Consider the following 14,461-nt stretch of genomic DNA (forward strand, 5'->3'; position numbering starts at 1 on the left):
CCTGCCCTACGCTAAGGTATAACTCAACAGTGAAGGACGGATGGATAGTGTACAGCTTAGTCAGCTAGCCACGTTAGCAAGATGAAATTGTGTCTGTTTCCTCTCCAAACCTATTCTCCACAGACAGATCACAATAAAATATAACTCTGACCATGTCCCATCTCTGCTGAACACCATGCAATGCACCTCTGTTCTCGGTATAGAGTGCAAACTCTGGAAAAGGCTGCCTGAGGCCTCATGGCCTGGTCTATCTTGCCAGTCTCTGCTCTCATGGCTGTCCTCCTCCCAGCCAGCCTCCAGCTCTAGGGACTCTAGACCTTTCCTGGGCCCTTCCCAGGAGCCTCACTGCCCTGGCCCATCCCTGTCCTGCCCCACAGCCCATGGGCTCTGCACAGGACTAACGCAACAGGTCTCAGCTCAGACGGCACCCCCTCTGGGCATCTCTGCCTGATGCTGCCAGCTTGTAATTCCCTTACTGTAATACGTCATATACGATGTGCAATTTCTTGTTTATTTTTTCCCCTCTGTTTCTTTGGCTTTCCAATTTTAAATATATGCAATATAAACATGCACATGCACATATACATATGTGTGTGTGTGTCCATGGACACGTAAGAGTTCCTATTCAAATTATGTAGCAGGCAAAGCCACAGAGCAGAATGCTTTTTAAAAAACTTCCAACATGGTTTAACATGTGTTTTTTTTTAAAGTTTAAATACATTCTATATGACTATGCTGGAGTTCACAAGTCAGTATTTTAATAGCAATAAACCAAATATAATTTCTACAAAATAAATATTCAAAAAGTTAGAGAAATTGTATAGATCATTAAAATATACTAAAGGAGCTAACTCCATTTCGTCACTTTTACATCACTTATGCACACATAAATAATAATTCTAAGGATATACTAACATCAGATGGTTTGTAGTCATCTTGGGTCATGGATAAAAGCTGCAAAAAGCAATGCAGGACAGCATGTTAATATATAAGCCAAAAGCATTGTAATGTTTATATATATATCTACCAAGTTTCACCACACACATATCCATTCTCTTAAACTAGCTCGATGCTAGTATGTTAAAATTGCCATGCAAAATGTAAAGGGACAAATAATTGAGGGGGATGTTGCTGTTTGTTATAACACTAGAGGCCCGATGCACGAAATTTGTGCAAGGGGCTCGGCCCCCACTGCCACTGCAGCGCCTCTGCCTTGGTCCCTGCCGCTGCGGCTTCATCTGGAAGGTCATCCGGAAGGACTTCCGGAAGGATTTCCAGTCTAATTAGCATATTATGCTTTTATTACTATAGATTGTCCAGCTTCTGATGCTAACTTTTAATTATAACAGCAAGGAAGCAGGCATAAACAACATCACTATAAACGTTAATTACATTTTCAAGTGTTTTGTTCTAATAGATTAAACCGCTTGATTTTATATTCCTAGAACCCTCTGAGACACTGCAGAATTCTGAGTGTTCGCTTTTCAAGAAATAGACATTTCACAATAAAGAAAACATTATTTGCTGTGTGGTTTTATATTATTTTAAGATTTGCATGCTGTCTACAACAAAAGAATTATTATAGGACTTTATTTTTTTAGCTATGTTAGTGCCGGATGGTTTGGGCTCCCCATAAATAATAAACATTTGCTTTGTCAGTGCAAAGGGGTCCCCAGATCTTTTAAGTCAGGACTCATTTACATTCTTACAAATCACTGGGGGTGGGGGCAAAGTGTTCTTTATATGAGTACTATTTGTCAGTATCTACCATTGAGAAATGAAAACTGAGACATGTAAAGATATTACATATTCATTAAAAATTAAATAGCCTTATATGTTAACATAGATATTCAGACAGCTGCATTTTAAAAACAGTGAAAAGAGTGGCATTGCTTTATGCTTTTGCATATCTTTTTAACATCTGATTGATTTAAAAGAAGGCAGCTGGATTCTCATATCTGTTTCTGCATTCAATCTGTTGTGATATGTTGTGTTGGTTGAAGTATGTGAAGAAAATCTGGTTCACTGAGACTTGTAGTTGGCAAAGGAAGAAGTATTTCAATAGTCTATCCTGACAATGGTAGATAGTTTTATTTGCTACTGCATCAAACTCAGTAAATGGTAGGAACTTGAAGGTTAGTTGCAATGTGAAATCTGAAATCAAATCAAACTTTACACAGTGTTTCATCAAAATCCATTGATACACTGGCACACTCGGAGATATTGCGGGTTTGGTTCCAGACCCCTGCAATAAAGTGAGTATTGACATAAAGCAAGTCATCACCTTTTTGCCGGTGGAGGGTTTGCCTTCAATTTGAAAAAAGACACATCTGTGAAGCGCAATAAAGCAAAGCACAATAAAGCAAGGTATGCCTGTACCTTGTACTTTGCATGGATCTTTCACTCACACATCGCAATATCAGATGTTGGTGATTTGCTTCAGTGAGTCATACAGCCCTACCAGTATTGACATATTTCATCACACAATATTTAAAACTGCACATTTGTTAATATCAGCACTGATTTTACCAGAATAGTCCTTACGTATTGGGAAGTTTTCAAGCCCTTGGTAGTAGGTACAAATTTTTCAATCGTTGAATTTTCATTCAGAAGTTCAAATTTTATCATTGGCGACAAGTGCTCTGAGCTGGTGCCTTGAAAAGATGGGCTCACTATATGTATTTTCCAGTAACTGTCTGCCAAACACCCACACCTGAGTAACCACAATCTGTCTATCAGCTATTCTTTCAAGTAAACCTGGTGTTCAGCAGAAAACGGCTAGTTCAACCCACACTTCCAATGACCAGTCAAGTGCTTTTCATCGACACAGTTGTCATACGTCAGTATGTGGCACTTTGTGCCGACTCCTTATTTTGTCACACATAATATTAAAAAGACGTGTGCTCTAAGGTTGAGACTTAAGAAAATTAATGAAAAGTTCTGGTTCATCAAGGATACACTTAAGTGGAACTGGCCTTTTTGCTTTGCTTTTTGCAAGTATGTGGCCATGAAGAGTTGACCATGACTGTAGAGGTTCATGCCACTGCCTTGGTTTGTGCTTTTGTACCATCAGAAAAAAAAATTCGTTAGCACAACGAAAGGTAAATATTTAACCAATTATTACAAAAAGAGTTTTGAGCTTGTGGATTGCTGTAAGGGCCGCAGGAATCCTCAGAGGTGCACTGACCTCACTCTGGCAACTGCTGTACTGTCCTTTGTGGATATCATCACTTAGTGAAATGAGCAGGATCATCTGAAACATGGTGTAATGAGAGAGGAAAGGGACCCTGGAAACCCTCAGATATCCGAGGGTGCCACATCTTCTCCACATTGCTGCCAGCTCCCTAAGACAGCGTTTCATTGTTCCACCCTCTCTCAGCACAGGATGGCCATGCATAGAATAAGACCATGTGTCTTAGAGAAACTCGCCTACCACCAAATAAATCAGAGCACCTGCTCCTCAATACTCTGACATGCTACAAAGCAAAACTGCTGACCCCATCCATGTAAAATAAGATTCTTTGTCTTTGGAACATTGCAAATGGGATATTTTAGCAAGTCAGTATAGCAATGATTGAGTTGAGTTCAAAATGGTTAATATGTGCTCAAAACGTTATATGAATTACCCAATTATGACTCACTTTTCCTTGTCAACCCATACTGTTGCTTCACAGTAGTAAGAGACACCTAATTGTATTCATATAGATTGTTTTGATCTTCTCTAAGTGGTTTCTTGAGTTATTATTGTGGCTGGCTAGTTAATAGAGTGAAAGTATTATCTGCAATGTATTTCAACACTGAGACTTTCACCACCCAGTGCTAACAGATTACTTCCTTAGGTTTTGATTGTTTTAATACAGCTTTATTTTTTTTTAAGTGAAGAACATTCTTTCTCTTTAGGATTAAGAGACTTCAGTGGAAAGTACAGAAATACAGAATGATGTCTCATAGAGTACAATGGGGCCATGGTATACCCTTTGAAAGCACTATGCTCCCTCTTGAATAGAGCTCTCCGCTACTAAGACTTCAAAGTCAACCCATTTCTATAAACTGAGCAACTTGAGATTGATACTATATGACCTACATTCAGCAATATAATATGAAAATAGCAAAATAAAGTAAGAAATGGAAATTCCTTTCTTAGTGTCTTACTTTTCTCTCATCAGTTGGGTAATGGGTTGCATACCACAGGCTCCGTCTCCTCTCAGCTGTTATTTGGATGGGACTACAGGCCAGGGCTCTCTCCTCCTTGGTCCTCTCATCCTGCACCTGAGACACAGAATAATAACTCACAGGACCAGCCCTGCTTCCCAGAGCAGTTCCCTCAACCATCAGGGTGACCAGGGAAACTTTCCAGCTTTGCTTCGATATGATTATTTTTTAAATTAATACATACAATGTAAGAGATTTTATCAAGACACTTTCAAAAATAACAAAAATGCTGTCATTTAAGTGCTCAGCTCATCATTATTAATGTTCCTGATTACTATTAAGCCCCATCAATTATAGGAATATGTTAAACATCCACAGCCTCTCCATGTGTGTTCTAAACACCAGAAGACAACTATGCAAATGGTTCTTAGAGGAAGAGCTTTACAATAAAAGTGCACAGTTAACTAGGTAACCCAGCCATGGACAATCTTGAATTAAGAAGAAATTTATTAAAGCCAAAATCACCTAGAGTTTACACACAATATTAAGCAAGAATATATCTTATTCACAAAACTGTGGCCTTGCCTAAGAAGACATTGGCCTAAATTAGACACTTGGTCTGGGAGAGATGATAAAGAGAGGGTATAAGGAACAGAATGCTGTCTCAACAAAGATGGCCCAATACAAAGGGAATTAACCACTGATTTTGGAGCAGAGGGAGGGGACATAGTCCTACTGCCCAGTTCCCCAGTTCCAGTGCCAGCGTGCAGCACCCACGGAAACACTCAGGCACACTGGGTGGAAATTCACACTTGCCAGGTGGAGGTCCATATGTTACATTCAAGTTTTGACACCTGCTTCTCTCTCTCTCTCAAACATGTATGGTAGACTTTTACCACAGAACTAACCTTAATTTGCTGGCTGGCATTTTTCATGCCATGTGCCGGGTGATCTGGAATTACGATATAATCGGTCACCTGTCTTCCATCATTGCCTCGATGAGCCACACCCCTGCAGCCCCTGTGACTTGTAATACTGCTATTAACTGTGCAGGCTGCAACCTGGGTGGTCTTCCTAGCTGCCTTCCTTTGTCCCCACATGCCCTGCTGCTAAGGAAGCCCAATGTCTCATTTGAACATCTCATCCGTTGGAGTAGGGATAACACCTGCACCTTTGTGACAGCGGGACAGCCAGGGCACACAGCGCCTGCCATCCTGCGGGTCCGCCTGAGAGATCTGAGAAAGCTAAGGGCACTTACAAACTCTTACCAACTCGAATTCCTTGAAGTAACTTTCGTCAAGTATAAAACACCGTTTAGAAATAGTTCCCATAATACATTTCAGTTTCTTTTGTACACGCATTTACTCACGCATATGTACATACTCATATCCGTACGTGGTTTTGTGGTGGAAGCAAACACAATAAACACTTAAAGGATTTTACTGGCACACTTGAATTTCAGAAGGGAATTGGATAAAAACGTAACCGATGATAAGTTGGATTCCCTATGACCCCATGAAGCATTTTGTTACTATGCAACTGCCATCAGTGGGCCCCAAAGGAAGGTGATATGTGAGAACCCTGTGAACTAGGATGGCTTGCCTGACCCTCATCCTCGGGGACGGGCTGCACAATGGGGAGGTGGTTTCACACAGGAGAGGGAATAGAACAGAGGCCCAGGTTTCAGGTGGCACTTTTGCCAGGAATGGATAGACACATGCACCCTACCCAGTGTCATTGCACTGTCTGCCTCAGATCCCATTTACTTCTCGTGGCTCTTTTTCTCCTGTAAAATGTACAGTTTGTTGCTGCTCTATCCTCAGCCCCCAGGTTTGTGTCTGAGACAGTGGCTTGTGATATACAGGGTATCCAAAAGATGTATACACACTCTGAATAATTATAAAGGCAGTGTTTATTAAAATACATTTCATTTCAAAATGTAATAGAAATCAGCTGTTAAAGTGATACCCTGTATATTTGTTGACTGGCTGACTGGCTGCCTGGCTGAATAAATGAATGAATGAGTGGATTAGTCTGCAGGTGTGATGACAGAAAAAGGGAAAGTAGACAACCAGGGCCCCAAGCTAGAAGTGATACGAGAGGAGGCATGACTGGATCGCGGAGACTTCAGCCCAGCCATGCTCATCAGAACCGCCTCGAACCTGTGGACCCCTGCCTGCCCCGGCAGGTGCTGGATGGAAGGTGTGTCAACCTGTCTGTACTACTTGCCTCCCTCACATACCAATAAGCTGCCTTAATAACTGAACTTTTTTTAAAGTAACATTTTATCTACCATAAAATTTTATAATTTCTAAAAAAATCCACAAAGAATAAAAGGACAGTCTGGTAAATCCAAGATTTATAAAAGCCATGCACAAAACTCATGGTATTTAGATAAATAGAAAATGTTTATATAAGTAGCACTTTTGAAATGCAACTTTTTTCTACTCTCTATTACACATTCACATACACACACTAATTGAAAATATGCTAACACCAATGTCTGAAAAAGCAGTTCAGCATTTCCTAAATGGATTTCTCTCCCATTTACCGGATAATGCAGCTGTTAATACTGCACAAGTACAGTGAAGCAATTTTTAATTACTTTCAAACAAAGATAAAGGGGTTTTTCTCCCTCAAAACATGTTTTAATCATGAAAACAACTGAGATGCTTATAGACATTGAGGTTCTATCATGCCATCAGTGCTTAGAGGATAGAGGTCTGAGAAATTTGGAAAACTCCAGTCACTGCAAGAACACGGTATATAATCAGAGAACCTAGCTTTGTTCTTAAACATTACTTTGAATCTGGTTTCTACTCTCCAGTAGGTGTATGATTTCAGACCGCTTTACCACTCTAACCTCATTTTACTCATCTCTAAGCTGGGTACAATACTACTCTTCAGAATAGGTAGTGGAATGAAAAAGACAATGCATGTAAACAGCCTCGCATATGGCCCGGCACTTTGTAAGTGCTCAATAATAATGAGTCTTCCATTCTCCACATCACCTATCATTCTTAGCAGCTCATGTTAGTAGCATCAAAGGGAAGGTGGTCTTTGTTCTGATAGTATTTGTACTTAGTACTCTTTGTAGAATCAAAAAACACTATAAACAGAGCGCTACAGTTCGGGGAATATAGTATTGCTACCAATACTATATTGAGCACTTAATAGGAAAGAACCATTTCACCTGGGGTTTTCCAGGTTACTTTGCAGACAAGATCACAAAAACCCTTTGATCCTTACAAGCGGCTCCTGCAGCCAGATGCGGATCAGAGTTGCCAGCGTGTAGTACATCACCAGCAGCAGGATGGGGTTGGCGTGGTGGTGCCATGACAGGTTTGGGTTTGCTACGATCTTCCACGTGCTGGAACAGTCTGTTTGAACCACTGATTTGATACCAAACAACCTGTCAAAAAATAAATTAAAATATTTAAGAAACATAACAAACTCTGTGTCCCTAATACAAAAAGAAAAATCTTGGTTTTAGTCCATAAATGAGCTCTTCTCAGGTTAATCCATCTTATTCTAGATATTCCATTACTCTTCTGTATATATAACTACATCTTTAAATAATATAAGTATTTATATATGTCCTTAAGTCATATATGTGTGTTAGTATGTGTGTGTGTGTGTGTGTGTGTGTGTATAAATGTTGCCAACATTAGCCAGATGACCTTTACATTGGTTCAAAGATCTAGCTAATACTAAATCCTTGCACACCTACTAGAAATTTACATTTTAATTGTCAGTCAGTCCTATGTAAACATGCTTTATTGAAATGTCAGGTCAGTAGTAACATGTTACTAAATCCAGGTCAATGAGCACATATTTTGTATTTGGTAGGATTTAGCATTAGCTATTCAGTTAGTGTTGATATTATTGGGCAAATAGTAACATTGGAAACTATTCTACAATTCAGTCATAAAAGCCAGATATTATATACTATAGTTTCTGATAGATATATTTCCACCTAACTTTATTTATGGGCAATTATATTTTTTACTTTGAAATATAATTATTTACTTTGAAACATACTTTTATGAGGTGTTTTAAATTCTGAAGTTATTTATGTTCCTTCTACTAATAATGAGACTGTATCTAATTATATAATGGGAAAATATGTAAAATACAATTCATTTAGAAATTCACTTTATATGAATTTTTCTAAGAAAGGATTCTACTAAATGAATAAAACTTTAACATGTTAAGTTGAGTCTCATATCTTTCTATCATTCCTATTTCTTACATGTGAAATTCCTTTGATTGTTATGTTACACTAGAGGCCTGGTGCACAAAATTCATGCACGGGGGTGTGTGTCCCTCAGCCCAGCCTGCACTCTCTCCAATCTGGGACCCCTCGAGGGATGTCCGACTGCCCATTTAGGCCCAATCCTAAACGGGCAGTCAGACATCCTCTCACAATCCAGGACTGCTGGCTCCCAACTGCTCGCCTGCCTGCCTTCCTGATTGCCCCTAACTACTTCTGCCTGCCAGGCTGATCACCCCTTAACCACTCCCCTGCCAGCCTGATTGAAGCCCAACTGCTCCCCTGCCAGCCTGTTTGCCCCTAAATACCCTCCCCTGAAAGCCTGGTCAACCCTAACTGCCCTCCCCTGCAGGCTTGATTGCCCCCAACTGCCCTCCCTTGCAGGCCTGGTCCCGCCCAGCTGCCCTCCCATGCTGGCCATCTTGTGGTGGCCATCTTCTGTCCACATGGGGGCAGTCATCTTTGACCACATAGGGGCAGCCATCTTGTGTGTTGGAGTGATGGTCAATTTGCATATTATTCTTTTATTACATAGGATTAGATAGGATTGAGGCCTGGTACATGTGTGGAAGCCAGCTGGTTTTCCCTGAAGGGTGTCCCGGATCAGGGTGGGGATTCCCTTGGGGCATGGGACGGCCTGGGCGAGGGGCCTGTGGTGGTTTGCAGGCTGGCCACGCCCCCTGGCGACCCAAGCAGAGGCCCTAGTATCTGGGATTTATTTATCTTCTATAATTGAAACTTTGTAGCCTTAAGCGGAGGCCAAGACAGGCCAGGGCTGCGGAAACATGGCTTCCTCCATTGCCGGGGGCAACTCAAGCCTCCTGCTCTCTCCAGCTCTGTGGCTGCTGCCATTTTTGTTGGGATTTATTTATCTTCTATAATTGAAACTTTGTAGCCTTGAGTGGAGGCCTATGCCGACCAGGGCAGGCAGAAAGCTTGGCTTCCTCCATTGCTGGGGAAACCCAAGCCTCCTGCTCTCTCCGTGGCCGCAGCCATCTTGGTTGGGTTAATTTGCATACTCGTTCCTGATTGGCTGGTGGGCATGGCCTGTGGGTGTAGCAGAGGTAAAGTCAATTTGCATATTACTCTTTTATTAGATAGGATTCTTCATTCAGTTATAAGACCTTCTAAGACTAAATGTCTCTCACTCATAAACCTTTACATTTATTGTTTTCTATCACAAAACAAGTAGAGTACTGGTGAACTTCTGAACCCAAATTTTAAGATAAACTACATAGAAATTAAACTTGTCCACTTTATAGCCCTGGGGAGGTGGAGGGATGAGGGAGGCATTTTCTGTAGAACTGGCTTTCTGGCAGCTAGTGGCAGACTTGTCTCCAGGAGAAATTTCAGCCCAGAATGGGCAACTGTGGCTCTGATTATCTGGGATGTGGTGACACTCAAGGAGTAGCGTGGCATGAGGATGTGGCAATAATCATGACACTGGCACTTGGTGAATGGCTGAGGGCTCAAGAAACACTATCCCAGGGAGACAAGCCCCCTTCAGTGCTTAAGGAGCCGTACAAGGATGAAGCAGAGTCCTGGGGCTCTGAGATCCCTTTTGTGTGCTTCTTCTCCTTTGGAACTTCAAACCACTGTGGCATCTGCAGCATCTCCCCTCTCCAGCTGGAGTGCCCTTGGGATCCTTTAAAGCACCACTACCTGGCCCTACCTCGGACTAGCTGAGATCTCTCTCGGTAAAGCTGAAGGTGGTAGAACATTTACAAAGCTTCCCTACGGGTTATTTGCAATGAGAGCTGCGAATAACCTCTCTGAGACCATGTTTACTACAAAGATAAGTAGCTCTATAGTATACATTGTGCACAAACGAAGCAGGTTGTAAAAAGACATCACCTCAGAGAGCTGCGAGAGCCCGGCTGACTGTTTAAGTCTCTATCTTCCCTCTGCTTAGACAAAGCTCATCAAGCTTCTTGGGTCTCAAGAGAGACCCTTCCTCCTTTCCTTCAGCTTCAGGTCAAATATACTATCTTGCCTCAGTTTGGAACCTCAAGACTCTGCTTACAAACACATTTATGCAAATCCTTTGTTTGGAAAACATATTAGTTTACTCTTTCCCTAAACTCAAAGTTCCCCTGGTAAATACATCTTCAGGCCAGGTTAACATTCCTCTCTAATCTTTGTTTTCACTGCTTTTCTACAGAGCTCATGCCTTTCTGTGAGGTAGGAGAATGGGATATGGGGTGATTCACAGTATGGGCTTGAGAGTGAAATCTGAGTTCAAACTCTGGCCTTGCCACTCCTATCATGTGCCTTGGGGTAAATAACTTATCGATACCTCAGTTTTCTTATCTTTAAAATGGGGATAATAGAACCTACCTTATAAAGTTGTTGGAAGCATTTAGTGAATTAGAACTTGACATTGGTTCAATAAACCTTAACTGTGATAATGATGAACCCAGTCCTACAATATAAAGTAGGTGCCTCATTTTCCTTTCACACTTCCTCACAGGGTCCCGGAGCCTTCTTGGGAGAACACAGCAAATAGTGACTGAGTCCTATCCAATGCCAGACACTGTACATCCACAGCCTGCTTTAGCACCTCACTGATTCCATGAGGTAAATATTATTCAACCACCCACAAGATGAGGAGGCCAGAATTCCAGTCTCACAATGAGGGAGCCAGGCAATTGGGACCCATGTCTGTTTGAATTCCAGAGTCCTTCCTCCCCTCATGAAGCGAAGCTGCCAATTAAAGGCAAAATGCCTGGGACAGGCACAGGAGAAGGACTCTCCTTCTTGCTTGAGCAAGAAGCACCCAGTTCTCTTTGCTCACACCCTCCTCCATCTCTCACATTTACAAGCACATTATTATAGACTCTCCTAGGATGAAGGTCGCACAAATGACCTCAGTCTCTTTGGTAAGGAGGTGGAAGACACAGGATGAGAAATAGATGTTCCAAATTTAGAATATTGAGCAAGAAGCCACTGAAGAGTGTTTATTGTCAAATATAAAACAGAACTTTCTATAAAGACAGAGAAACTTTACAGAAATCTGTTCTATATTTTTCCAACATTCTTTACATCACCAATTCATTTAAAAATGTACATAATGTTAGACTGGAAATATGTCTATGAAAACACTACACAATAAAACTCCTAACCAAGTTCATACATTTCTAGTAATTCTCACTAAATCCCAATTCTGACAAGCAGTATCTTAGCAAAGGCTTGATTACAAAGATATAACAAATTTTCATATTAATTTCCGTTATGGAAAAACATTTACTTACTCTGATAGTATAATAAATACCATGGTCAGAAACAGATATAAACAAGTCAAAATAAGCCAATGTCACTTATGATTCAATTTCCTTCCTATTTGAACATAAAAAAAAAAAAAAAACCTTCTGTTTTTATAGACACTTTGTAAGATTCCCTCAGTTACTGGATTACAATAACAAATTCCCATAAAATGGAATAAAATAACTCTCTGAAATCACTTCCCTCATTATATTAACTCCCCCTGACTGATTATTACTGAAATTTATAATGCTAAATCTCAATAATGAGTAATAAAGCTGCTATCATATGAGCAGCCAATCTGAAGCTGATTTGACTCATTTTTTTTTTAGGGCTTGAAGATTTTTGAGCAGAAATATATCTTTGCAATCACTGACCTCTAACCCTCCACTCATATCTCCACTCAATAACCTACCTCCTTTCTGGCCCAGATAAGAATTGCTCAAGGTCATATATTAGATTGAAGAAAAGAGCTAGATTTAGATAAAAGGATTCTTGAAAATAGTCATCAATCCTTGGTAATTCCACTACTTTGATGCTAATGGCTAGACTGAGGTAACGAGGTCTATAATCCTATCTAATAAAGAGGGAATATGCAAATTGACCATCACACCATCACAAAGCTGGCGACGCCCACAGCAGAGGCAGGATTTCCGTAACACAAGATGGCTGCACACACAGCAGAGGCCGAGTTCCTGTAATGAGCCTTAATGAGCAATAAGCAGTGACCTGAGGCTGGGTGGTACTGGGCCAGGGCAGGGGACCTGAGGCCACACCACCCTCCCCCCCCCGACCCCCGGCACCAGGCTAGGGGACCTGAGGCAGCGCTCCCCGTCCTGGTACTGGGCTGGGGGGCCTGAGGCCACACACCCCTCCTGGCGGGGCTTGACGGGGAACCTCAAGGTGTGCTCCCTGCCCCGGTGCCAGGCCAGGGGACCTCAGGCCGCACCCCCTGCCCTGGCGCCGGGCTGGGGGACCTGAGGGTGTGCAGGGGGACCTGAGGCTGCACCCCCTGCCCAGCATGCGCCGAGGGACCTGAGGCTGTGCCCCACCCCCCACCTGGCGGGGCTTGACAAGTGTGGGGCCGGCTGGGTCTGGATCTCACCCAACAGGGGTGGGGCCGGCTGGTCTGGGTCTCGCATGATTTTGAGGCACTGCAGTGGGCGGGGGGGACTTGACTCTGGGTCCTGTGGCATGCCCCAGACTCTAACAGGAGGAAGATTTTCATATACATTTTACTAATTTTCTTTTATCTTTGACACTTCTATTATAGAGAAAGGGAAAATAGCAAAATTAAAATACTTCCTCTAATTAATCCCCTTTTAATGTGCATGAATTTTGTGCACCAGGCCACTAGTATAATCTATATAAAGCGATATCACAGAATGTGTCATGTACTAGCTGCTCAAGAAATTATGGTTACTATTACTATTATTGTTATTACTATTAAGCATAATATGAATATTATGAAATACTTTTCACACAGAAATGGCCCACAACTACTTTCCAATCCAAGAAGAATGTGAATGAGGCGAGGGTGATGTGTAGTCTTGTTTTGACAGTAACAGGACATAGGAAGCATTGCTCCTGGTGGGCTTGATTTCAATAGTCTTCACTAACTTTGTTGTTATGATTTTCCAAGTCTAGAATAGGGAAAGTCTGTGGGTTCAGTGATCCTCAAAAAGAAAAAGAAATCCTCTCTAAGTAGGCAACACAGAATCTCCTGGGGTCACTTTTTCACCCTTCTTGACTACCCTCACCCTTCACCCCATCTTTCTGATAAATTTGCCTGCAGAATACTCCACCAAACTGAACTCTTGGGAATGGGTTGGTGGAGTGGATACTAAGGAAGGACTATCCTTGAGGATGTTGGGGCCAGCAGGGAAGCTGAGAACTACCAGTAGATGGTGTCCGAATCTCTTCCCATTCCAAAATTCTAACGTGCGATCAGGATGAGTAAAGTGCTCAGAACTGTTGACAGGGGGAAACAAAATTTGTTTTCATGTATGAGTGAAAGCAAGGATGCACTGTCAAACAAGCAAGGGAAATCAGATGTCCACAGAAAGCCGGGTTTGTGTTTCCAACCCTCTTAAAACATTTCCTCTGAGTTAGACAAATGTCTTTGCTGGAACAAGATTGGATCTATCTTTAAGGGATATTTCTAGCACAGTTCTTCTCTTTCTTATGGCATCCCATTCCTATGAGCATAATACTGCTTTTTACACATAAGTTTTTGCTACTTTGGCTCCCAATTCCATTTTTTCTCCGTGTATTGCATCATATGAAAAACACAGCCAATGTTTAACCATCCTTTTTCATTAGTCTCTTACTTATGCTTTAAACACGTTTCCATGCCAAACCTTTAGACACTTTTTGTGTGTGGGAAAATTGAAATCTGACAGGTTTCACACTACATTGTTTTTTTAAGCTTAGAAAAACTTTGCACTGAGACCCCTGGGCTCTGCATCATGGCTTTGAAGTCTTTTTTGGCACATGCATGTCTTAACTATTTGCCAATTTTCTGTAATTGGGCTTTATGCTACATGTGCAGAACACTGCCTTATAATAAAAACGTTCTGTGCAAAGGACAATTTTGTACCAGGTAGAAGGTGTGCTGTCTTCAGAACCACGATTGTTGACGGACAAGTTGCAGCCATTTGGAAGTTCTTTTCCATTTAACTATTAAAGGCGCTCTACCTTCTCTGAAGTCACATCCAGGGTTCATAAGAGAACATTTATACTCTATGAGCATTTTAAATATATGGTTCATTTCCT

The 14,461-nt window shown here is 41.6% G+C and overlaps 1 protein-coding gene across 3 annotated transcripts in view; it reads right to left on the reverse strand.

The window, feature by feature from the left end:
- PIEZO2 (piezo type mechanosensitive ion channel component 2) overlaps nt 1-14,461 on the reverse strand; it is a 343,011-nt gene that overhangs the window by 99,468 nt on the left and 229,082 nt on the right. For all 3 annotated transcript variants that reach the window (XM_054724315.1, XM_054724314.1, XM_054724313.1), the window contains exons 8-10: nt 7,402-7,564; nt 4,153-4,269; nt 916-954 (exon numbers count right to left, since the gene is read on the reverse strand). In XM_054724315.1, coding sequence (XP_054580290.1) covers nt 916-954; nt 4,153-4,269; nt 7,402-7,564 — 319 coding nt within the window. The remainder of the gene's footprint in view (nt 1-915; nt 955-4,152; nt 4,270-7,401; nt 7,565-14,461) is intronic.

This window comes from Eptesicus fuscus, chromosome 12 (genome assembly GCF_027574615.1).
Source record: "Eptesicus fuscus isolate TK198812 chromosome 12, DD_ASM_mEF_20220401, whole genome shotgun sequence".
In the NCBI taxonomy this organism is placed as follows: domain Eukaryota; kingdom Metazoa; phylum Chordata; class Mammalia; order Chiroptera; family Vespertilionidae; genus Eptesicus; species Eptesicus fuscus.